Source organism: Pinus tabuliformis, chromosome J (assembly GCF_031772625.1).
Source record: "Pinus tabuliformis cultivar Carrire ecotype Pingquan chromosome J, CPIR1, whole genome shotgun sequence".
Taxonomy (NCBI): domain Eukaryota; kingdom Viridiplantae; phylum Streptophyta; class Pinopsida; order Pinales; family Pinaceae; genus Pinus; species Pinus tabuliformis.
This window is the reverse complement of record NC_142295.1, coordinates 364,313,971-364,340,205: the sequence shown is the minus strand read 5'-3', so window position 1 is coordinate 364,340,205 and position 26,235 is coordinate 364,313,971. Positions and strand designations below refer to the sequence as shown.

General features: G+C 38.1%; 1 protein-coding gene across 1 annotated transcript in view; it reads right to left on the bottom strand.

Moving 5' to 3' along the window:
• Positions 1-26,235, bottom strand: part of LOC149227249 (26S proteasome regulatory subunit 7-like) — a 101,152-nt gene that overhangs the window by 46,878 nt on the left and 28,039 nt on the right. Inside the window, exons 3-6 of the mRNA XM_089377728.1 lie at positions 8,028-8,119; positions 7,651-7,728; positions 7,334-7,395; positions 6,921-7,065 (exon numbers count right to left, since the gene is read on the bottom strand). Of these exons, the coding sequence (XP_089233854.1) occupies positions 6,921-7,065; positions 7,334-7,395; positions 7,651-7,728; positions 8,028-8,119 (377 nt within the window). The remainder of the gene's footprint in view (positions 1-6,920; positions 7,066-7,333; positions 7,396-7,650; positions 7,729-8,027; positions 8,120-26,235) is intronic.

Below are 26,235 nucleotides of genomic sequence, written 5' to 3'. Positions count from 1 at the left end.
CTTGGGTTGACCGAAAATTTCAGGCAGAAATCGAAGCACTATTTTGGACTATTTGCAGGGACATTGACCAGCGTTGACCGAGGGTCAAATCACCTTCTTTGACTACGATTTTCAGGCAGATAATCCAACCTTTTGAGGTTGCATCTCTTGGCACGAAAAAAGAGGAATTTGGAGCAAGTTGACTGCAGGACCTTTGACCGCAGCATTGACTCTATGTTGACCAAGTTTGACGGAGAATTTCAGGATTGTTTTGGGTTGATTCTCACTGTCTTCAGAGGCCGAGTTGACTGGGCTTGACCGAGCTTATTTGGAGGAGATTTTATGCTTGTTTGACCAACGTTGACTTTCTAGTTAGGGCATCTTGTTGACTGTTGTTTGGCTGGATTGTTTTGACAGTGATTGGGCAAGTAAATTTTGTATGATGTACTCTCTCTCTCTCTCCTGAACTTTTGAAGAATAATAAAAAGATTTGATCAAAGGGTTTTCGCCACATTGGGGTTTTTCCCTGGCATTTGCCAAATATTGTGTCCTCTTGTCTTGGCTTGTCTTCTGCTTATTGTTTATGTTATATCTGCATTTACTATCAATGTCAATGTGATTGCTAATCTAAAAATTGATATTGGGCTAATAAGAAAGATTGAAGTAAAATTGCTCTTAAGCATAGAACATACCATTGTTATCTAAAATTAACATGGTATCAGAGTTGAGGTGAAGACAAAGCCCAAGCAAGAGTGAGAAAATCAATCACTAAGATTTGTTGGACAAGGACAAGATTCAATGGCCTCCTCATCTTACTTCAAATTTGATGACAAGCTCAATGATAACTCTGATTATCATGCATGGAAGATGTCTCTTGACTTGACTTTGGAAGAGCATGATGCTATGGACTATGTGCAGGGAAAGATTGTTGAACCTCCTTCAAATGCACTGATCGCCACTAAGACAAAGTACAAGAAAGGTGAGGTCAAAGCTAAGAAGCAGTGAAACAGGAATCGGCGATTTTGCCGATTAATCGCGATTCCAACTCTACTCGGCCATGAAACGATCCGAAGTGAATCTTTGCGAGTCAAATCGCGTTGACCGAGTTTGACTCATGGTCAACACGAGTTTGACTCACGAGTATGGCGATTATTCCGATTCTGCGTTTTTTTTGCGAGTCCCGCCAGTTTTGCGTTTAGGTTTATCGGGTTTTGGGTTTCGGATTGTGGCGCGTTTATAACTTTATCGGTTACGTGAGCTGTTTCAATGTTTCATAGTCCCGAGTCTGCAGAGTCCTCAGTCGACACCGCCGCAGAGCTACATTCGACGCCGCAGAGCCGGATTGCTGAGATATTCATATACCTGCGTGAGCCTTCAGCCTTGAGGTAACCTGCGTGAACGGTGACGTATTCGGTATTCCTTTTAACTTTATATATAATGATGTCTGAGATATAGATGTGAATCGTGATACTGTGATGCGATACAGCAGAGAAGAACAGAGATGCTAATGCGGCAATGCCATATATATAACTGTGATGTCATACTCGAGTGCCTAGTCGGCTAGTCCATCGACTCCATCCATACATATAACTGCGATGGCATACAACAATAATGCCTGCACTGTCACATGTATATAACAGCCTTAACGCAGTGACATTGTGATTTTAGCAGCACATACAGTAGCTTAGAGTCAGCACCACGTACTCCAAAAAGCAACAATGAGAGCAACGAGAGAGCAGATTCCAGTTGAAGAGCCAGTGGAGGTCCCACCGAGATCTGAGTTTGGTGAATATTAACTTATTAAGGCTAGTAGCATAGGCCAGAGTCTTAACCTCAGAATGATACACAAAAATTTGTCATATTGTTAATAGTGATATTGTGATCCAGGACGAAGGCAGTTTCTTTTGTGTCAGTGGAACAACAGAAATCAAGGTTTGAACGCAATTCTTGGAGCTGAGACAAAACAAAACAAAGATAGAATTGAAACAAACTTTTTGTGTATCAAAAAGAAATAATGGTTGTTTGAAGCCTTATCTTACCCTGACTTGAGCAACAAGCACACTTACCTTAAAGCATCAGTGTATATTCCAGGCATCATTAGATCATCAAACATCTAGTAGAGCATCAGTTTTTAAGATAGTTCTCTGAATCAAATTCTACAATATTTATGATTAGTCTCAGCCTTAATCAGAGCTTTCCTTGGTAACTCTGATCATTGACTAAACTAAATGTTTTGTGGCCTTTGTTTAACCCTTCTCAAGAAACAAAGAAACTATCATTTGTTGTAGAAAGCTTCGATGGCACAACATGATATATCTTCAGAGGCATTCATAAAATAGTGACATATTCAATCTTCAAGTTGACTGTGATACATTGTGAGCCCTTTGATACAAGATAGAGCTGATGCTTGTGGATGGTGATTGACCTGACCTATAGATTCCATTGACAGTGACTTGACATATTAACATATAGACTTGACAGTGATTTGACACATATATTTGATACATGGCAGAGATCTAAGTGATCTTGCAGCAATCTTCATATGCATAGATGACAGATGATGGCACTTTCTTGGTGTGCTTTTGTGCCAATTTTTAGAGCTATGTTGTGCTCCATTGAATAAAACCAGGGTTCTGCATGTTTTCTGGTTTTATTGAAAGGCAACATTTCTATATGTTTACTGACATCTGTCTTCATTTAATTTTTTAAATTTCTAGCATATTTTAAATTTTTGGATCATTTTTAAATTTGATTTTTTGTTGTCTTTCACAGGAGCCACAAATTAAATAGAAGCCACGACTCCAAATCTTAACAGAAGCCACAAATTAAACACAAGTTCAAAGCAACAACAATGTCGAGAGAGAAGGACTTTGCTTGGGCTTATTGTGACAAGATTCCCAGAGACCCCAAGCTCCTTTGTAAATTTTGCAAAAAGGAATGTAGTGGAGGCATTTATAGATTCAAGTTCCACCTTGCACAAATACCTGGCCATGATATAGGTCTTTGCAGCAAGGTTGACGATAATGTCAAATACCAAGCAGCCTTGGCCCTTGAGATGTTAGATCAGCATAATGCCAAGAAAGCAAAGCAAAATACTGAAATAGGAACTCTTGGAGTTGATAGTTTTTCTACCACTATCCCCATGTCACCTCACTCTGTTGAATCCTCAATGTCGTTCCCAAGTTTTCCACACATGCCTCCAAGGCCAAGTCAAACTCAAAGCCATACGAGTCCTTCGACTCCTTCCTTCGACACTGGAGGTGGAAACATAAACACCTTTTTTGCTCCCTGCACAAAACCCGATTCCCAACCTACCTTGGATGCCACTGGTTGGAAAAAAAAATATCCATAGTCAGGCAAGGAAGGCCATTGCTAACTTTTGGTACTATTCTAACATACCTTTCCACTGTGCCAAAAGTCCTTATTGACAAACTATGATTGATGCAATTGCTATTGCAGGTCCAGGGTTCAAAGCCCCTACATCAGAGAGCCTTAGGACAGATATGTTGTTAGAGAGTGTTGAAGATGTCATGCTTGTGCTAGCTGAGTTTTGTTCATCATGGGTAGAAACAGGGTGCACCGTCATGAGTGATGGATGGATAGATCAGAGGAATAGAACTTTAATAAATTTCCTTGTATCTTGTCCCGCAGGCACAATGTTTCTCAAATCAGTGGATGCTTCAGACAAGGTTAAGACTGCCCAACTTATTTGTGAAATGAGGGAGGAAGTTGTTCAAGAAGTGGGAGAAGAACATGTTGTACAAATTGTCACTGATAATGCAGCTAATTATATGGCTGCTGGTAGACTTTTTGAGATTAGGCACCCCACTATTTTTTGGACCTCTTGTGCTACCCATTGCATAGATTTAATGCTTGAGGACATTGGTAAGCTTCATTGGATACATGAGGTTGGGGAGAAGGCAAAATCCATAACCAAATACCTATACAACCACACTATTGTCCTAAACGTTATGAGAAAATACACTGAAGGTAAAGAATTGTTCGACCTGCAGTGACTAGATTTGCAACAAATTTCATATCTTTGCAATCTGTGGTTGAGCAAAAGATAAATCTGAAGAGCATGTTCTTGGGACCTGAGTGGATGGGATCTAAACATTCCAAGACCCTTGAAGGCATCGAAATTGTTGCACTTGTGTTTAATGATGGTTTCTGGAAAGATGCCGAAGAGATTATTGCTATGACGGAGTCCCTTGTTAGAGTTCTCAGGTACTTCAAGTCTTTTAACTTTTTCATTTTTTAAATTTCATTTCAAGCTTCTTTTTATTTACAATGTTTCATATTTCTTTAAATTTGAATGCTTGAACTTTCAGGATGGTTATTGGTGACAAACCCGCTATGGGTTACATTTATGAGGCGATGGATCTCGCAAAGGAGGCCATCAAAAGAAGATATGAGGATGATGAGACAAAGTATATGCCTCTTTGGGACATTATAGATGCATGTTGGGATAGGCAATTGCATTCCCCCTTACATGTTGTTGGGTACTTCTTAAACCCACAATATTTTTATGATAAGAGCAAATTTAATGAGGATGGGGAGGTTGGCAGAGGACTTATGACATGCATGGAAAGGTGCTTCCCTGATCCAGAACATCAAAGTCGTGTCTTTTCCCAACTACAAGATTATAGGGCACCATCTAAATTGTTTGCCTATACCAGTGCTATAAGACAAAGGTCTAAGATGTTGCCAGGTACCCAGCTTGAAGGCTTCATCAATTCATTAAATTTGTTTAAACTTTATTTTGTATGTTAAATGTTTTATTAAATTTTCTTTTCTTTTTAAGTTTTTACTATTTAGTACTTCTACTCACAAACCCTTACCACTTGCTAGGTCTTTGGTGGCAAAACTTTGGTAGTGATACGCCAGATTTGAAGAGATTTTCCATTCGAATCTTAAACCAAGCATGCAGCGCTTTAGGTTGTGAACGCAGTTGGAGCATGTTTGAGAAAATACATTCTAAGAAGCGCAACCGATTGACACAAAAACTCTTGAATGACCTTGTATTTGTCCATTACAATCTACGACTTCGCAACAAACAAATACTAGGTGAGACTCGAGAGCTTGAATTTGAGGGTTTCGTAATCTAGTTCGTACTTTAAAGTTCAAACTTCAAACTTCAAAGTGAAACTTTAATTCACATTTCAATGTCTCATGATAATGACAAGTATGGATCATTCACCAATCGACCTTGAAGAGATAGATTTGCAACCTACAAATGCGGCAGACTCGGTTCAATCAGATGAGCCTCCTCTTTTAAGCCTTCATGACTTGGAGAACTTTGAGAGACAAGCAAGCGAAGGAGTGGAAGGAATCGCTTCTAGTTCTCACTCTTAAGAGTCTTAGACTCTTAGTTGCTGATTTTTTTCTGATTAGTATGCAGTTTTTTTGTAAACTTTTAGAAGCATATGCTTCTAAGGACTCAAGACTCAGTGCTTTGGATCATGTTTGGAACTTTGGACTCATAACATATATATGAGATACTTATTTATTCATGATATTTTGGACATCTATTGATATTATGCATTGTTTGGACATGCCTTTACCCAATATTAATGAAAAATGGTTTTTTTAATTCAATATATGTGTATATTTTTATTTAATGAATTTGCCGATTTTTTGCCGATTTTTTGCCGATCTGATTAAAACTCTTCGCTCTTTTGCCTCGCCGATTTATTGCCGATTCCGAGTCTGGTAACATTGCTAAGAAGATCAACAGGGATTCTATTCACAAGCATTTAGTTACTTACCTCTCCGATTTGGGCACATCTAAGGAGATGTATGACAAGTTGGTTAGCATGTTTAAAGCTAGCAATGCAAACCAAGTCCTCTTTCTCAAGAACAAGTTGAAGGACATAAAGAAGGGAAGAAGAGAAGATATCCAATCCTACTTCATGAGGATTACCAAAATCAAAAATTATCTTCTACCTATTGGAGAAGTTATTGCTTACAGGGAGCTCACTCTCATTTCCCTTGGAGGTCACCCTCGTGAATGGGATGTATTCAACACTACTATCCTCAACAATGACCGAATTCCAGGTTTTGATGAATTGTTGACTATATGTATTCAAGAAGAGACAAGGATGATGGAGAGAGACATGCCTTCAAATAGCAATGATCCTACTGCATTCTCCGATCATGCTAGAAAGAAGAACAATGCTGGTTCAAAGAAGCAAGGTCAAGGAAGACAGGGATTCAAAGATGGAAGAAAGGGAAGATGCTTCAATTGTAACAGGTTTGGCCACTATGCCAAGGAGTGTCCTAATGAAAGGGATACACCTCGGGATGATGATAACAACAACAACCGTAACAATTTCAAGGGAAACACAAGGAAAGTAGTTGATGTGGTGACAGTGGCAACACTTCCAATGCTGCACATTGTCTCAATCACTTAGTAAGGTTTTGCACTAAGGTGCTAGATTTTGTTGTGTCATGCACAATCTAATATTTAGTAATGTTGTAAGAGAGTTATAATATATAGACTTTACATTTTTGTTCCTAATTTATTAGCATATGATGGTCCTTTTAGAGAACAAAGGAACACACAAATGCATCTGAAGTACATATGAATGGATGCGAATATAAAATTAGCATTTACCTTATTTATTATTATAGCATACATATGCATACATGCTATTTCCATCTTCCAAAGTCCCCTAAGTTTTTTATTGCTAAAATTTTAAGGATGAGATTGGCCACCATTGTCTGTTCAACTGTTCGAATAAATTTTTACTTGCTGACCATTTATAATCATGGCACTCTTCACATTACCAACAGAAAACACTTGCTAAGACACACAATTTTTCCATATTGCAGTTTTGGGTAAATTGATGGCTGTCAATTCTACAAATCCATCAGCAAACTAGAATTGATATGAAGAAATCTGAAAACTAATTAAAAGAATATAAGCAAGTTTGACAGACCTCTCTCATCTTTTCAATTTGTTCTTTGCAACCACCAACATCATTGTAGGTAACATCTGGCTTTTCTTCAACGGTCATCATTGTCACACTGGGATCAATCTTAGGAGGTAGAGGGATTTGAATATGATACTTATTGCGATCAACTCTGCATAAAGAAAATATAACCATCAATCATTACATTCATGACCAAGCGCAGAAGGTGTGGCCAGAAGAAACCTCTACATTTATACATGACATTAATAAAAATGTCATACTATATTCGAGTTAGCAAGTATAGTAGTAATTGACAAGGCAACATTATGATTTCTTATATGTGTCACAATATATGCAACTGCGCATAGAGTAAATTTTTAATAAAACAAATTCCTATAAAGATTAGACATGCACTAAAGCTTTAAGGGGAAATAACTGACCCGACTCGCATCCCCTCTTCAATGTCAGTTGGGGAGACCTTATCACCTAATCCAACAACAAACTGCACTTGCAAAACTCAGCCTTAATATATGAAATGCATTTCAGAATCTTGGGTTTTAAGTGAACATCGGTTTAAATTTTTTGTTGCAAGAAAAAAAAATTGATGGCGCTATAATTTTACTGTTAGAGACATCCAGGTTACAGTAGTATTTTTCCATTGATTGTTGACTAACACAAATCAACTAATGCACAATAAAATCTAGAATAGGATAATCATTTCAAATAAGGACAATACAATCTGGAGAAATTGGCATACCTTAGCAATTTGTTTAACATTTATAACATACTTGGCATCCTCAGTGTTTGGGTTAATGATCTTAGTGCACCGTGCAACCTAGAAGAACAAACAAAAACATTGTGATAACTTAGGCATGACAAAAACCGACTTGCTTGATGCATGAAATAATGCTTTCCCTAACCATTTCCACTCTCTGATACATTTGGCCATTGTTGACTGAGAAACCATGCTACATATATAAGCATGACTAAAACTGCCACCAAACCAGATGCTATGCTGACGGCTTCAGACACTGATTTGCAGTAGGCATCTACAGGAGAAAAAAGAATACCTTCCAAATAAAGGATTATCTAAACCTCTTATTCATAGTTTTATAATGTTGATCAAAGAAATACCTGCAGAGGCTGCTCCTCTTGCATCATTTGCTTGTCAGAAACAAGATCCCATTGACTGGGAGCAGCCAAGCCAGTGTCTGATTCTTTTATCCCTGTCAATATAACAATCTTCAAAATCATTATAGCATTTAAAAATATTTAAATCTATGTGCATGTCTTTCAACCCATCCACCCCTATTGTGAGGAGCACAAACTACTTATAGAACACAGATAAGTTCCTTGAGAGAGACCAAAACTGCTGTGCAAGTGAAACATTACAATCAACATACCTCATTCATTAATCGAAACACAATAGCCCTAGATTTAAAGGGAAAAAAATAGTTATTCTCAGTGTAGATTTTTGAATATTTTTAAGTTTCAACATGACTCTAAGCCAAAAACTGAGATCACGGCCTGAAGATGCATAACAGCAGAACAATAGTATACGAGAAACCTGAAAAGAATAAGATTTTATGAAAGGCAACCAACAGAGAAACTGCAAACAAAATGCAGAGAACACTACCATAGTATTGCATGTATCAGCATTTTCCTTGTCATTGAGACATGTAATACCAACTTGTCAACAGTTGCCTTCAAATTTTCAGACAGGCTACTAGTTAACTGAATAAACAGAAAGATGCTGTTAGAATGTTGGTTGCTACTTTACTCATACATACTGACCAATTTATTTTGGTTTCTCACTTGCATTTGTATGTGCCACGATTTTATACGAAATTATAGACATGGATAAGACTAAAAAACCCAGCTTCTACTCAGCTCCTAGGCTTCGGAGAACTTACTGGATCCAAAATAATGTGAACATAATTTGTAGATATTTCACAACAGCTTCAAGTATTTTATAATTTAGCAGTTTGTACTTCAATGTGAATTTTGAATCTTTAATACACAAATTTACGATACACCTGACATGAAAGAGAAAAAGCTCGGTGAACCAGATGCTACAAGCAAAGTCATATGATGTGGGTTCAAGTTCGAGTTTGGCAATGATGAAATTCAGTTCGAATTCAAATTTCCCATTAAGATTCAGATGAGCTTCACCATTAGGTTTGTCCATATACATATTTTCAGAATATAAATTATATTTTAGAATATATTAAAATATCACATATATAATAAATAATATTTAGAATAGAAGTATAAGATATTGTGATTTTGTCAAGCGGATCTAACTCAAGTGGTTGCAAGAAAAATTGTTATCCTCCCCACCTGGGTTCAAATCCCACCTTGTGACATGGTACTCTCGTGAGCTGTTTCTTGAAAATCTTGATCATCATGAGATTGTTGACAAAGCCTTGAGCTTCTACAGCATCCGATTTACCCTGGGTACCATTCTTCGAATGAGAAGAAGAGTCTGGCAGGTTTCCCCGGGATTTGTATTTCGAGTTAAAAGAATAAAAGACAATGATTCAGTATGTCACCCGCATAATATTGTGATGCATGTTTGTAGTAGTGAACCCACATAAACTGTTCTTTGCGAGAATATAAGAATCAACCCACATATTTATGCAAGAATAAACCTTAAATATCCCATTGGCCATCAGGAGGGAAAGGAATACAAGGCATGTTTACATACCATCATCAACCGTCAAGAGGGAAAGGACTACACAGCACAATTAGTAACCCATTGGGAGGGAAGCATGAAATGCGAAAACCTTAAGGAGATAAGAATGTGTGCAAGTGCAAGGCAGAGTGAATGAAGCATGACAATCGACATGAGGTAAGACGTTAACCAAGAAAAGGTGAATGAATTTTATCCAAAAACAGCAAACTAAAGCAAATTTTTGCATGCCTTCAAAAATAGGCAAATTCAAACTTGAAGCTTGAGATATGGTAAACCCTATGATATAGGCTATAAGTATACAAGCACCTAAAACAAACATCACCAGGATGGGAATCTAACACAGGAAATAATATACTCTAAACTTACCAGTGAATTGGTAAATCAACAGCATCGAACAAACAAAATTAACTAGCAAGTAGAAAGATTGTGGTGAGGATTATGATACATCATCTGAAGTACTAAGAGTTTGTAGTGAACAATTGCTTGAAGTTTGATTCAAAAATTGTAAAACCGGCAATGAACATATGTTAAAGGTAAAGGAATTCTTTGCAACAAATGAGAATAGCAATGAAAAGCAAAATCAAATCACATGAAAACAAAAACACAATGAGCAAGGCTCAATGGAGTGAAATCCTAACCATGGAGGCCCTCTCTTAATCATAGCCATAGCACCCACCAACTCCATAGTCCCTCCCCCCTGCCTATGTCCCATCATGAGAAACCCAATTGTCTCGTCAAAGTTGAGACAAGACACTACTAGTCTCCCCTCATCACTACTTGCAAACCTCCTTGCAGTGACCACCTGATGGTGTAGAAGAGGGAAACAATCTCAGCTCACTATATAATATATATTCAACAAATATATTATCATGTAGTGTATAACATAATAAAAATAGGTTTTTGAATATAAAACATGATATATAAGATTTATAAACTTTATCTAAATAAAAAGATAACAAGAAGTATTATATAGGATATAACATAAAAAAAATAAGTTTTACTAAATAAAACATATTATATGGTTTTATGAACATAATCTAATAAAACTTAGTTGTAGCCAAGATATGGGTTGAAGGGCATTGGTTTCAACCATGGAGTATGATTGCACCCACAAAGACTAGACTTCACAAACTTCCTTTTTGATGTTGTTTCTGCCAAGAAATTAGGCACCTTAGGTACTCCTGCCCTAGGAGACTTGTCAAGAGCAAGAGGGAAGAGTATGAAGAGGAGTGGCTAATAGGAAAGTGTTATAACCATATCTTATTGGTGAAGGCCCCTCTCAGGTTCAAGGTACCGGTAAAGCCCCCCTGGACACTTCCTTTCTTTCTCTACCTTCCTCTTCAAAATCAATGGGCATCACTGGACCACTTAATGACCTCACTTCCCAAGTTCTAAAGAAATGCGAAAGGGACCCTTATTTAAGAAAGTTGTTCACTACCTTCTATGATGCGCCACCCCCTATGGTCGACCCGTCATCCTCTCACACTTCTCCTAATAGCTACCCTAACTATCTTACCCCCAACCAAGCCCACTATTTGTTCAACCATCTTTGTTTCCCCCATCAACATTGGCAACTTGTAGAAAGGTATCCTGTTGGCTTTCACCAACCCCATACCTTCCCATCCCCCCTTGTTTGAAAATCATAAAGGAAGTAAAGATTTTCTTGATCTTGATAATTACTTGTGATGTTTCTTATTTTTACGATTCTTTATATCTTCTTTCTTTATTTCATCAAGTAATTACAAAAAGCAGCAGCACATAAAACAATAGACACCGGATGTACGCACATGTCAGGGAAAAACCCCCCTCGAGGGGAAAACCCAGTCAAGATAATTCTTCCTTTCAATAGTATTCCTTGAGACTCTTCACCCTAGACCAAGACCAAACCTTCCCTCCACACCAAGTCAGCCTCCAGAAGTTTGACCTCTTCCCAGCAACTTCGACTATGCAGCAACTTACGGCAACTGGCAGCTTTCGGCAGTAGTCCAACTTGGAAGACTTCGATCTCCCAATCCAGAGCACGAAACAGAGAGACCACCACCAAAATTTTGATTTTCCTTGTCTCCTTAGACTCCCCCAAACTCGCATTCACTTCAGCTTCCCGGCAACAGACTTCGCACCTTTTCCCAACTACAAGAGAACTTCACACTTCTGCCCAGCAACAAGAGAGTTCGAACTTGATGAGAGAGAGATGCTCCAAATGAATTCGATGTGCTTCCTTTTATAGGCTTCTTGTGGGGTCGAATGGGTCCTTAGGCCAACTTGATCTTCTCTTAGGCCAACATGGTGTGGAGGTTACATAATTCATATTTGACTCAATACTTAACCTTTTTACATGATTCAAAAGCCAAAGAAGGGTCTCTTTAAATGTACAATAATTCTATAGACTCAGAATAAATCCTAGAAGTCCTCAATGGGGACTTTGACCTAAAACATGGTGACCTAAGCATGAAACCCATGCTTTAATAAGTCACAACAATAATAATAAAAATTCTTTTCTTTATTCTTTTGACAAGTACATAACATGATGACTCAAGTACATTATTGAAGACCGAACATAGTTACTTTTTCCAACACCCTTCCCCCTTGTAAGTGAGCTAATTATCCACGATAGGCAAATTTGACAACCAACACTGCTCTTGATCAAAGACCAAGAAGGCCATCAAGGTTCCTCCCCAAACCATTTGTGAAGGAATGGATATGATCCCTCTCAATGCATCAAACAAAAAGGTAGTGGAAAGAAAATCTAATACATCAAAGTATCACTAGAATAACATAAAGGTCCAACAAGGTAGATAATACAACGTCCATGAAGCACTTAGAGAACTTGAAGCCCCAAGGAGGGTTCCAGATAATTTTGATCTCCATCCATAACAAGGACCTAAGATCTACCCATAAGCTAAGATCCCTTCATGCAATTATAAATGTAGATAAGCCCAAGGTTTTTCTATACAAGAAACAATGATTATTGATGCCACTTGTAAATCCTCTACACCTTGAGTAGAAATATGAATGCACTAGCTCTATTGAACTCCCATTCCCCCTAATCAACTATGTTAAAACTAAGAACGCCAAGTATGTCACCCTTTTCTTGGAAGAGCACAACCACAATATGGATTTTCTCAACATTTATGGTCCAATTAACAATAGATAGGAAATTTGGAAAGACATTCTAGCCAAAGGCTTCATGGGCTACCCTCACCTCAGCTTAGAAAGGAACCTAAATTTGATCTTGAATGGAGAGAAGAAATGGGGCAACAAAGCCCAATGAGTGTTATTTGAGCCAAGGGATCGTGGCCTATAGGAGGTTATGGTTGCAAATGTTGGCACATTGTATGTTGAGGTCGAAGCTAACACATAGAAGCCCAATTGGGATTTGACCCGCATACACAACGATTGCCTAAGAGGAAATAGAGGCCCCACTTGGTGAGATGCAGACACAGAAGCGAGATTTGGTGAGGAGCAAGATTTGGTGAGGAGCACCCGTTGTGAGTAGGTGTGCAAACGTGAGAGAATGGTAGCATTAGTGCTAGATAGCAATAACAAGAAACAAACAAAAATTACTTTAGAGATGAAATTTGTAATTTACGTGTATATGGGCATACGACTCTAAGACATGGTTATGCATGCGTACCCCTGTCGAAGTCTTGGAGTAGACCGAGGTTATAAGGGAGGAGAGCATGTAGATTCCCCATTCAAGTTTAAAGGGGGGATGTTAAGAACCTAACTTGATGAAAGAATGAAAGTTGTTAAGTCCACAGTGGTGGTTTTGGGCAGATGGTTTTGGTGGCCCATGGTATTAGAGCCTTTAGATTCCATGTGATGAAGCCTTTAAAAGGTTTGAGGATTTTCCATTGTAATGTGCTTGAGTTGAGTTGAAGGCTCACTTGGCAGGGCCAGGATGTTGGTCAGCTTGGCTACTTTTAATCCATGAGGAAAAATAGATCTATTATTCACAGTTGGTTTTACCACAAAGGTTTCCAAGGTAAAATATGGTGTTCATGTGATGTTAATTGTTTGTGTTATTATTGGTTTATTTCTCTCTTGCTTTTACTAACACTATCTATGAATGTGGTCTTTCCTAGATAGGTAGATGATGACAACAATGAAACACCAATGGCCCCCACCACAATGAATTAACTAAAAAATGTGCCAAGTGACAAAGCATGCATGGGATTTACTCAATAATGGCCTTTTCAAAGTCATTAAGGAATCCAAAATTCAGAGTAAGGTACTCCTTGCCTTCAATACAACCTTCCTCGCCACCATACCTAGGGAAAACAACCCCTTAATCTTTTATCATTTTCGGTCCATTTCATGATTTAATTGAATATATAAACTCATTTCCTATATTATTGTTGCTCCACTAAACCCCATATTATAGGAAACTATTTCAAAAGAACAAATGTATTCCCTCCATAAGGGGGACATCCAAGATGCCATTGGCACCAACCCAAGAGTACTTCACACTATCAAGGTCAACCACAAAAAGGCCTTTATAGAAAAATTGATTTATCTAAAGCTTTTGATTGATCAAACTAGATCAATCTCAAAATGGTCTTTGTCTAAGTTGGCTTCTCATAACCATTCACTTCATGAATTGAAACCCACCTTAGTGTGGCCTTCTTTTCTATTCTTATTAATGACAATGCGACTCATTTCTTCCCCTCTTTAAGATAGTTCCAACAAGATTGTCCCCTCTCCCCTCTATTCTTTTTAATCACAAAGGGCCTCAGCAGAGCACCCAAAACTAAATTAAGCATTAGGAATCCAATGGTAATTAAGATCGTTGGTAGGCGTACATCACTCATCTCATGTTTGTGGATGACTTGGTAGGTGTAAATCACTAAACCCCATATTATAGGAAACTATTTCAAAAGAACAAATGTGTTCCCTCCATGAGAGGGACATCCAAGATGCCATTGGCACCAACCCAACAGGTGTTTCACACTATCAAGGTCAACCACAAGAAGGCCTTTATAGAAAAAATGATTTATCTAAATCTTTTGAATGATCAAACAAGATCAATCTCAAAATGATCTTTGTCTAAGTTGGCTTCTCATAACCATTAACTTCATGGATTGAAACCCACATTAGTGTGGCCTCCTTTGCCATTCTTATTAATGACAATGCAACTCATTTCTTCCCCACTTCAAGAGAATTTCAACAAGATTGTCCCCTCTCCCCTCTATTGTTCTTTTTAATCACAAAGGGCCTCAACAGAGCACTCAAAATTGAATTAAGCATTGCGAATCCAATGGTAATTAAGATCGTTGGTAGGCTTAGATCACTCATCTCATGTTTGTGGATGACTTCCTACTCTTTGGGAATGGATACATTACTAATGTAGTAGATCTGACCTGCAAATATATTATAATTGCAAATATGCTCAATAATTGCCAATAATCCCAATAAAAATACATGAACAAAATATAGAATCTTCAGATCTTTATTAATATCAAAACCCTTGAGGTAGGGTAACACCATACAATCACTCCTTAAGGAAGGATAATTCTCCACAAGCCATATGTTTGTCAATACAACAATCCTCGACATCTCAATGGTGAGTATCTAGCCTCTATAAAGGCTTTATACATACAATACCATGGGTAATTACCATGGGTCTCTAAATACCATACGTCGAATACCATGGGTTTATCACATTATTTCCTAACTGCTTGTGGTCCCTTGCATAATGTGGGTTAACCACTTTATTTATTAATTATGGCTCATTTATTTATCGTCCTTACAAATTCATTACATTATTCCCTTGGGTGGCTCTCTCTGTACTACATATTATCCCCCTTAGGTATACTACATCCCACCCCCCTTAAACATGTTTCGTCCCCGAAACATGAGAAGAACACAAATAATAAGATCTACTCAAAAGAGTAGTCCACTAGTACCATGCACATGCATCTAGCCATCCCAAAGAAAGGTGAACACTTGATCTAGTTGGTGCCTCGCTCGCTTGAGATGGAAGTTGGTTTTGGCGGTTCCTCTATGTTGATGTGTTGTGGGTGGATCATCACACCTCTTTGTGTGTCGTCCAGGGGTTGTTTTCCTTGTTGCTAATTTGTTGCCACCTTGCTAGTTGTTGTCTTGTTGGGTGATGTAGGTGGTGATATGCTAAAGCTTTAACTGATGGTATATCTTTCGTTAATTCCTCTACTATTGGTGCCTGAGTGGTGTCTGGTGCTTTTTCTAGTACCTGGTTTGATGTATGTGTTTGGTTGTCTACCATCAAAGGTTCATATGCATCAGTGTCATTAGAGATTTTTGCTTTTACCTCCACATAATCTACCTAGTTCCTAATGGAAATATCCTGCAGGGTAATTTTCTTCTTTTTATACCATAGCTTCAGGAATTTCTTTTGTACATTAATATTGATGGTGCCCACTGAGTCCATCCAAGGATAACCCAAAACAACATCTGCCTCATCCATGTCTAAAGCATAAAAGTCAACATGTAATACATATTTATCCATGGTCATCTTCAAATCCCTACATATTTGAATGGGCGCCCCATCAACCTGTGTGTTTGCAATATGTTGTGCTAGAACTTGCAAGTGTTTGGCGAATTTGATATTGATTAGATTTTGCTTGCAACTAGGGCAAATAGCAACAATGATATTCTCTTTTTGAATACTTCCATGAACCTATAGTATGGAGATATCAGTAGAAAACAACCCTTTATGTTTCTTATTATCTTGTCTTCTAGCATGAGAGGGTTTTTCCAAAATGACTTTTTCAAATTTTTCATTAGGAAGGCTTACCAACTTCTTTTTGTCAAGTGACTCCCACCATATGGCAATCTCATCTCTAAAATTTAGCCATGTTGTCTCTTTCCAAACTTTCGGAAATGTTGACTTTCCCACTTTTAGAAATTCTTCAATAGTAGGGTCATCATCTTTTCCTATAAACTTCATATTTGCTAGAACCCTTAAAATAGAGTAAGGGTTTTGAAGAAAATCACTTACTTCGGCAAAAATTTAAAATGGGTATAACTCGATCAATATAGCTTAGACTCCTAATTATAACCTATTTTAGGAAATGGAATGACCATTCTGGATCTTCCCATGTCACTGGAATCACAAGTTGGGCACTCTGTGAAATCAGATATGTGTTGCAACTGTCCAACTGTCACAAAAATTTCTAAAAAAGAGCTAATTTTAAATCAGCAATATCTCCTTCATCTAGACTCCGATTCGACCAATTTTTTTTAAAATGGGGTGATTTTTCAAGAGGATCTCAAATCTGCACCTATTTGTCTGAAATTTTGCACAAAAACTGCAAAAAAATGTGTGGAGAGCCGTTGTCCACGAATTGTTGTCAAAAAAATTCTAGAAAATAGTTGATTTTAAATCAGTGATATCTCTCTCATTCGAATTTTGATTCGACAATTTTTTTTCAATTGGGTATTTTTTCACAAGGAATTCAAATCTGCAATTTGTTTTTGCAAATTTTGCATCAAAATTTTCAAATTTGATCTGCAAACTCGCCACCCAAAAAATTCTTGCAAAAATGAAGAAAAAAAAAAGTCTCCCCACTTTGCGCAAGAAAGTGCTCTGATACCACTTGTAGTAGATCTGACCTATAAATATATTATAATTGCAAATATGCCCCATAATTGTCAATAATCCCAATACAAATACAATAACAAAATATAGAATTTTCTGATCTTTATTAATATCAAAACCCTTGAGGTAGGGTAACACCATACAATCACTCTTTAAGGAAGGAGAATACTCCACAAGCCATATGCTTGTCAATACAACAATTTTTGACATCTCAATGGGATGTCTCTAGCCTCTATATAGCTTCATACATACAATACCATGCGTAATTACCAGTGTTCCACGGGGACTCGCTCCCCCCGCTCCGGGGGACTTGGGGACGAGTAAGGGACGTTTCCCCACGCTCCCAAAATGGAGGAAACTCAGGGGGACATGCCAGGGAAACGTTTCCCTTCCCTGAGGGGGCATTTCCGAGAAGGGGGATGTGGGGCGGCGTGGGGGGACGAGAAGGGGCGAGAGGGGATGTGGGGGGACGAGGGGGACGTGGCACACTTTTAATGCATTAAAAACCATTTTTAATTTTTAATTAACTAAACTCTGAACTTAATCTTTAATTAAGAGTTAATTAACGTTTAGGGTTTTGGAAATCGTTGTTTCATGTTATAAAACCAGCACCCTGAACCATGAACAACACACTCGCAGCGGCACAGCCTTTGCAAGTTCGCTGAGCACTCCACTCACAGCGTTGGATTTCATCGTTCGGATTCATCATTCCAGAGGGAGCTGATTTCATCTCATGTGAATATCTAACAACCAACTGGCATACTTGAGTAAGGCTAGGTATTCATATATACATAAGAATTTTAAATTCAGTTCAATTTATCTAAAATATATATTTGCACATATGATCACTTTATTCTGTTTTCCTCTGTTGAACTTGGTGCAAATATCTAACTTCTCCAAGTTACGGTCTCGTCTGTACTGGTTGATGTTTATCGAGGCTCTTTCTGAACAGAAGATTTGCAAGGTGGAGTAAAGCCCAACTTTCATATTTTCAGATTTGCAAATTTGCGGGTGTTTCAGAGATATAATATAATTCTGCATAAAAGCTGACCATATTCTGTTTGTGCAGTCTATCTCTCTCTCTCCAGGTGAAGTGAGGGCCCATTATTAGGTTGCCTTCATGAAAAGAGATCCATAATATATCATGTTGTGTTTCATTTCTTGCTGGAAATAAAAATCATATGCTTATTTCTCTCTCTCCAGGTGAAGCAAGGGTCCTTATTTGGTTGGCTTCATGAAAAGAGATCCATAGTATATCATGTTACTTTTCATTTCGTGCTGGAAATAAAATCATATGCTTATTTCTCTCTCCAGGTGAAGTGAGGGCCCATATTAGGTTGGCTTCATGAAAAGATATCCATAATATATCATGTTACTTTTCATTTCTTGCCAGAAATAAAAATCATATGCTTATTCTGAGTGAATCATTTCACATCGACAATGGTCAAAGTGTACAAACCAGGGATCCACAAAGGGAGAAGCACTGTACAAGTATTGTAAATACTAAAAAAGCTATGTTACAGTTCAGAACATCTCAGGCTCCCTAGAAGGTTTTATGGTGCAGTCAAGCTATATTCGAACAAGATAATTATAATAAATTGGAGATTTATATGTTTCACGCTTTTAGTTTTAATCATGTCCATATTTATCTACTACTAACTATTTGTCTTGTGATGCTGTTAAAGATTGATGTTTATATTGCATGAAACATATCATTGCAGTTAGATAAACTTATACCTATTGCAAGCTCAGTGTAATGTTCATTTCAAATTAAAGAAAGTTTCTACAGCTGCAAAATGTGGCTTTTTCAGGGTAATTTCAGCCGTGCCTAATAATATAAAATTGTTTTCTATAAAAATTTAGAGCATATGGGAGCCTTTAGCATTTGGCATTTTTTGCCAATGATGACTCTTGATGTATCAGACTTGACTTTAATCTTTTATAATTCTATAAAATTTGGACTCTTGATGTATGATGTATCAGACTTTACTTTTATAATTTTATGTTAATATTGAATATTCGCTGTTCAATATTCAATGTCATATTAGGAAGTGGAACATCAATATGGTTTAAACTTTAAACTTTAATCATAATGTATGATCATTGATGTATGATTATAAATTAGAATTTTAAATTTATTATTTTATATGATATTATAAATTTGGATAATGTCAAATGATATTCATATCAATGATCATGCTTTGCAGCTTTTCAATTCAAACCAAATTGTCATAGTGGACTCAATTAATAAATTATATTTTATATTTATAAATTTTTAAGACCCTGACGCTCCCCCACGTTTCCTAAAAAATGGTAGGGAGCTTTTGCATAGGCCGCTCCCGCGCCCCCTCGCTCCCTCGCCCCCTTGTCCCGGAACCTTGGTGGAACATTGGTAATTACCATGGGTCTCTAAATACCATACATCCAATACCATGGGCTTATCACATTATTTCCTAACTACTTGTGGTCCCTTGCATAATGTGGGTTAACCACTTTATTTATTAATTATGGCCCATTTATTTATCATCCTTACATTATTCCCTTGGGTACCTCCCTCTATACCCCATATTATCCCCCCTAGGTATACTACAACTAAAGCCAAAGTCTTTGCCAAAATCCTAGGCCTTTTTTGCATCAACACTAGCCTGTCAATCAACAAAGAAACACCCTTTCTTTCAATGCAAACTCATGCCTCAACTTCATTTAAACATGATCTACAAGTTCCTACCCTTCTCCCTGTAGAAATTTGATCACAAATTGACCTACCTTTGACTCCATCATCGACCAAATAACCTCTTAATCAAGCACTGGAATTGGCTATCGAACAAACCAAAAGCATGAGTATCTCGCTAAACGCATAGATGGGTATCGCAAGGTGGTTTGTGCTAGACAAACATGTGTTGCATGCAATCCTAGGGAAGTTTCTTACACCTAGAGAAATTTGGGGGTGGGAGGGGGGAGTGATCTTTGACCCCAAAGGAAAAAAGGAAACTTCTTACACATAGGGAATTGGCAAAACCTCCAACAATCAGGTTCAGGCTCTAACTCCTTAGTTAAGAGTCTAGATAATGAAGAATCAAGGCATTAAAAAGATGACAATGGTTTAGACTTGATCATGGTCATACACCACTTGGTCTCCAAATCTCTTCCTCAAGACCCTCATCTAAATAGACTGATAGATCGCACCCAAAATACGAACTAATTATTCACACACTCTGCCTTAATGGAAACTTTCAACCCTTTAGATCTCGTCCCTACATGTTCCCAAGAGCAAATATGACCTTGTTGATGTAGAGTTTCCCACCGAGCGCAGGGCATTTGGCTATGTGATGGTTCCACATGGTACTTGGTATTCTCGAGTACCCCCAGATGCTAAAACGTTGAGCCCATGAAGCTTGGTGTTGGAATATTGATGATGTGCCCAAATGGACCCAGGATGCCCCCTAAGCTGGCCTTGACATTGTTTGATGGCCATTGCTTGTTTTAAAGACCGAATAATGATGGTTATCCTTGAGATGACAGGGAAGGGGTTGCACATCACTATTTGACCCCAACGGTTGAGTAGATATTACCATTTAGAGGGTGATGCAGGGCATTTTGGTGATGATGTCATGATTTGGAGGCACTTTGGAGGCATACCCATGGATAAAAAGCTAGATTTTGGAATATGGAGCAATCATTAGCCCATTTGACACTTCCTTGTGGCATTTTGAGCTCCTTTGGAGAATGATGTCATAGTGGAGGCGACTTTTCTCCTGCACATGGGAAATTTTGGCATTATTTGTTATGTTTCTGAGCTACGAGGTTGCCTTGAGGCTGCATTGTAACCTCACACTTGTAGAACACGCAATTACTTGTATTATAGTAAAAATGAGGGTGTTAAGTCTCATATAAATAGAGGATCCACCTCATTTCATTTGATCATCACCGCCTCTCTTTTTCACGACTTGGGCAAGATGTGACTTTTCTATGGTGTGAATTCTTGTGGAGATGGTATTTTGCATGGAAATGTTTTTCTAGGATTGAAAGAAGTGCTTCTTTGGAGAATTTTGTAAGTTTCATGCTTTATCTTTGATATTTTGCATATTGTATGTGTGAAGTAGGGTTTCTATTTATGCCATGACTAAATGCTAAATTTATGTTGATATCATGCTTCATTATTGCATGGAAAATTGTTATATTTGAAGCCTATACAGAAATTTTGAATGTGCATTCCTTATATTTAATTTCTCCCCTCACAGGGAAAATAGTTATAGTTTTAAAAGTGGATGCCCTAGCCATCCCCCTTACTCCATCAAGACCTCTTCATGAAATGTTAGCCCTAGAAAACTCCATTAAGACTATTTACGATAAAGCACTAATCATAATTGTGTTGATCATTCATAAAGTTCATTAAGTTTCTTCTTCTTACCTTGCTCCTAGAAGTCTAGGGTTAGTTGTTAGGGTTTCTAGGGTAAATTTATGCATAAAAGTGAATTGTGTTTAATAAATTAGGAATTGCATCAATAAATAACATAAAAGCAAAATCTAGCATTGTGCATGGTTAATCCTTCCTTGTTAGGGCTAATATCACCTTGTTTGTTGCTTATGCATGTGTTTCAGCCCTAATTTCCCATTAAGTGACCCTAACCCTAAGTGTCTATTGGAAGTCCTTGGTCCCTTCTTATTGATTGTCACTGAAAGGCCTTTTCTTTGGTTGTTGTATGACATTGTGCACCATGTCATTGCAAATAAACCAAACCTTAACTTCTAACATTCATAGCTTTGGTCTAGGTGTAGAGTACTTGGACCTTAGCATAGAATATCTGTGCCTTTCTAGGCTTCGTCAATACTTTCTACCACTCGATAGACCTCTTATACATCACCTTTAGCCATAGCATTAGAATATCCTTAAAGTGACTTAGGGAAGCTTCCCTTGTGGTCAAATACCACTAAAGTGCAAGAGAAAGGTTGATGAGGTCACAATGGCAACCCTTTCTCTCATTGCCATAAAGTTTGGCCCTGCCTGGTGAGGCTTTGCACTGAGCCTACTAGATTTCGCAACACCATTTTTGGCATTGTTGTCAGGGAGGAGTTACCTCCTCAAAATTCGAAATCTATGCTTCAATAATTTTTTATGAGAACACCCCCAAGCTTGTGTTAGAAATTTTCGATCGGCAACTCCTTAATCATAAAGCTTGAAGTGTTTGATCCCATTTTAACTTATCATGTGAGAACTAAAGCTTCCCCTGAAGTTTCTATCCTTGAAAGACTCAATAGGGCTACCATTAAAAAGCATTGGATCGATTACACCATGACTCCTCTTGACCTAGATGGAATTCTAAGGAATCTTCATCCCATTCCTAAAAACCCTAAGTGGTTGCCTCTCTACCATGGTATTACTTATGATGATCCATAGAGACACTTGACCAATTTTGGATTTGCTTGTTCTTCCCACTTAAGTAGAGATGTAGTAGATGATCTGCCAATGAGGATTTTTGTTCTATCCCTAAGATAATATGATTTTATTAATGTCCAACAAATGACCACAAAAGTAGATCAATGGGACCAAAAGATACATCTAGTACGAGTACAATGTGGGAGTGCAAATGCAACTATTAGACAATGTCAAAGTTAAAGGAAATGCCAAGGAATGGCTCCAAACTCTCCCAACTAAACGCATACATTCATGGGAAGACTTCATTGATGTCTGCTCATTTAGATGGGTAGAATAAAAAGACATTGTAGAACACGGGTGGGACTACTTGCAAATCAATGTCTCCTCTTAGTGAAGAAAGAAGCATCTGAGGGTGTTAGAGAGTTCAACCAAAGGTTTAACCTTTTGATAGTAATTATACCTAAAAAGCTTAAACCTCTCGATGAATTAATCCTCTCTGCATACCTCCAAACATTTGAAGGAGAAGTGTTATTCCTTCACAAAAATTAGACCACATATGTCCTATCCACAATCCACATGAGCCACCACCAATAGTTCGCTTTCAAGTTACTTCGAAAGCGAAGTAACACTTCTTTGAAGGAGAAGTGTTATTCCTTCACAAAAATTAGACCACATATGTCCTATCCACAATCCACATGAGCCACCACCAATAGCTCGCTTTCAAGTTACTTCGAAATGTTTACACCATGTTTGGGGATGCTTTGAGATTTGGCATATATGGTGCATGTTCACCTGCTAGATGGTCCGAGATAAATTAGCACATGGGAAATGGTCTATGATGGATTTGCACATAGGGGATAGCTTACTCAATGACCTCAATTCAGTGTCTACTTAGCTTTTTTCAAATGGGCGTATGACTTCTTTTAACAACTTGGGGGATGTCTTTCTTGATGGCCACATAGGAAGTTTTGCTTACTTGGAGATCATCTTATTTATGCGAAGGACCAATGTGCACTTCAAGGAGGGCAACGACCCTAGAGAGCAGGGGGTAGCTCGAATTCCTATGTGCAAACATGGAGTTAGCTTAGGGATGCTTAGGTTGCAACAATGTTCATGCAAGGGGAATGGAACCAGTGGAGTACATGGCTTAGCAAGAGTGATGGAGTCCACAAGGGCTTGTGGCAGAGGAGTTTGGACACACCTTATACGGCCACATCATCTCGAAGCACTTATTTTGTGCAACATCACCTTAGAGCTTAACATGTGTACCTTTGAAGTGAAGCACTTGACTTGTGTGAACCGACATGTGATTATTGTGGGTTGCTTGTAAGGGCATTCGTCCACGTTGTCTTGTTGGCCTTCCTTACCTTCCACATATATAGAGGAAGGAGAGCCCTTCCATTAATCATTGTCATTGTACTCTTCTCTTTGTACATGGTCTTCTTGGAGTGATTCACTAGGGTTCATGATGAAACCCTAGAAGAGATTTAACATGGGCAAAGGACATCTTTGTTGGAGATTGCTCTTGTGAGTAGGGTTTACTTTTGTGAAGGAGAAAACATTGGAGAATATCAACGATTCATACACTTGTTATTCTTATTCACTCTTGCATAGAGATGTGACTAGGAGGAATGCACCAATCATCCTCTCTTTTATATCTTCATTTATAATTGGTCTCTCTTTTTCTTGGATTCAGTGGGGTTTCCTGATCTTCTTGGAGCATCTTGATGTCTAATAAATGGGTTTCATACCTTGTATAATTGGACATTAGGGTTTCCAGATGAAACCCTGGATTGTATTTGGTGAAGAAAAAGGAGACATCTTGCCTTGGAGGGCTTGCTTAACTGAATCTTGCTTGTCGAATCTATTTGGTTGAGCTAAGGTTCTCAGTTTTCTCTAGCTAGGGTTTTGGATAGCTAATGAATTGTACTAGCCTTGTGATAAAGCTATGGTATGTACATCTTCATCTTATCATAAAAACCAAACTTTCAGTTGTCCTATATTTGTGTAAAATGAGGATTTGATTTTCTGCCATCTATGTTCTTCTTGCTTTGTAATTTCTAGCTATATAAGTTTTCGTGATTTGACGTAAGTTAAGGCCCAGGTAATAATGTTCAGTGATTTAACAATGTAATTGAAGAAAATAAGGGTTGTTTTACTGTTGTAACTAAGAGTTTTCAGATCTGGTTTATGAGTGATAAGATTGCCCTAGAAGGCTGAAACTTATCAGAACACTTCATTATGTTTTCTCTGGTATTGCCTCAAAGGATTGGTGAAATATACCTAGGGAAAATTTTGCCCTTAGAGTTATTGGGACATGAGACAATATAGTAGTAGTACCAATATCACAGCATTCTTTTCCAATTCAACAAAGATGACAATGATTACACATCAAAGAAAACAAGTAGACAATCTTCAATAATACCAACAGTACACATCCAGTTACAATTTCCATGGATTCGCTTCTAGGGTTGTTACACCAACAGGATCTGTTGTACAGCGCTTAGTAATTTAGTAACAGTAACATAACAACACTAAATTACCCTATCAGTAACAACTAACCAGCTTACAATTTTTTCGTTACTACATACTCTACCTTCAGAACTTTGTTGCCTCGTTGTCATGTTGCTAACAGAGAGCCCTAATGGGCCTTATTGCTATTCTAGAGTGGACATTGCTTGCTCGGACTACTCCTCCCAGCCTGACTTCACTTTGCTACCACAAACTGTGTCTGAATCTAACCTAGGGTTGAGTCGCTCTCTAAACAGTACTCAAACTAGGGTCCAAAATCACAAGATAAGCTCCTCACCTTTCAGACCAACTTCAGATGGACACACTACTATAAAAAGTAGCCTCTGAGGCCTCTGTTACTTCAGATAAGGCTTTGCTGCCTTGGATAACCTTGTTTTACCACAAGAAAACACTCCAGAGAGACGTTGCCTCAAGCCAGGGGCTTAGGGGACTTTGTTGTCCAAATTTTACCCTTAAATGGCATCGCTGTTGCAAGGATTCCTTATGGGGTTTCAGAACTGTCTGGAACCTCATTGTTGTTGTTATTTGCCTAACAGGCTTACGCTACCACAAAACAGGTTGCTTGCTACTTATATAAGGGTTTTTCTACCCTGGAATTGCCCTAAACAGATCTTGGTGCCACAAAATTGGTCCTCAAATTAATCAATCCACAAAAATCCTCCCTATCCTCTCTTGCTTGCCAAAATTAGATGAAAGATGCCTCAGAAATTATTCCAAACATAATAGAGAGAAGGGGATTAGCTAGGGTGGAATCTTTCACCACTGAAACCAATCAACTAGAAAGGGGCCTTAAAACCCTCAAGAGCTCACAAAACATAAATATCCACCAACCATGATGAGAAAAATGATTCTCCTCTCTCTTATTTATAGATTCCCTTTGGGGTCTCTTCTCCTAATTTTAATTTGAGGGCCTAACAAGTTTCCCTCCACTTTGCCCCAAATTTGGCTTCTTTCACAAGTTTTCCTCCAATTACCCCAATTTACCCAATGTTACACCCCAAAACATTGAATAATGGGTTCCCCGCTTTATCATTGACTATAGCCTATGGTGTTGGATAGGCTACTTCGTCCTCCCTTGAGCAATATAATTAGAAGAGGACATTACAGCCCCCCCTCCCTGAAATTGCTTGTCCTTGACCAAATGCAGAGTCGGCACATC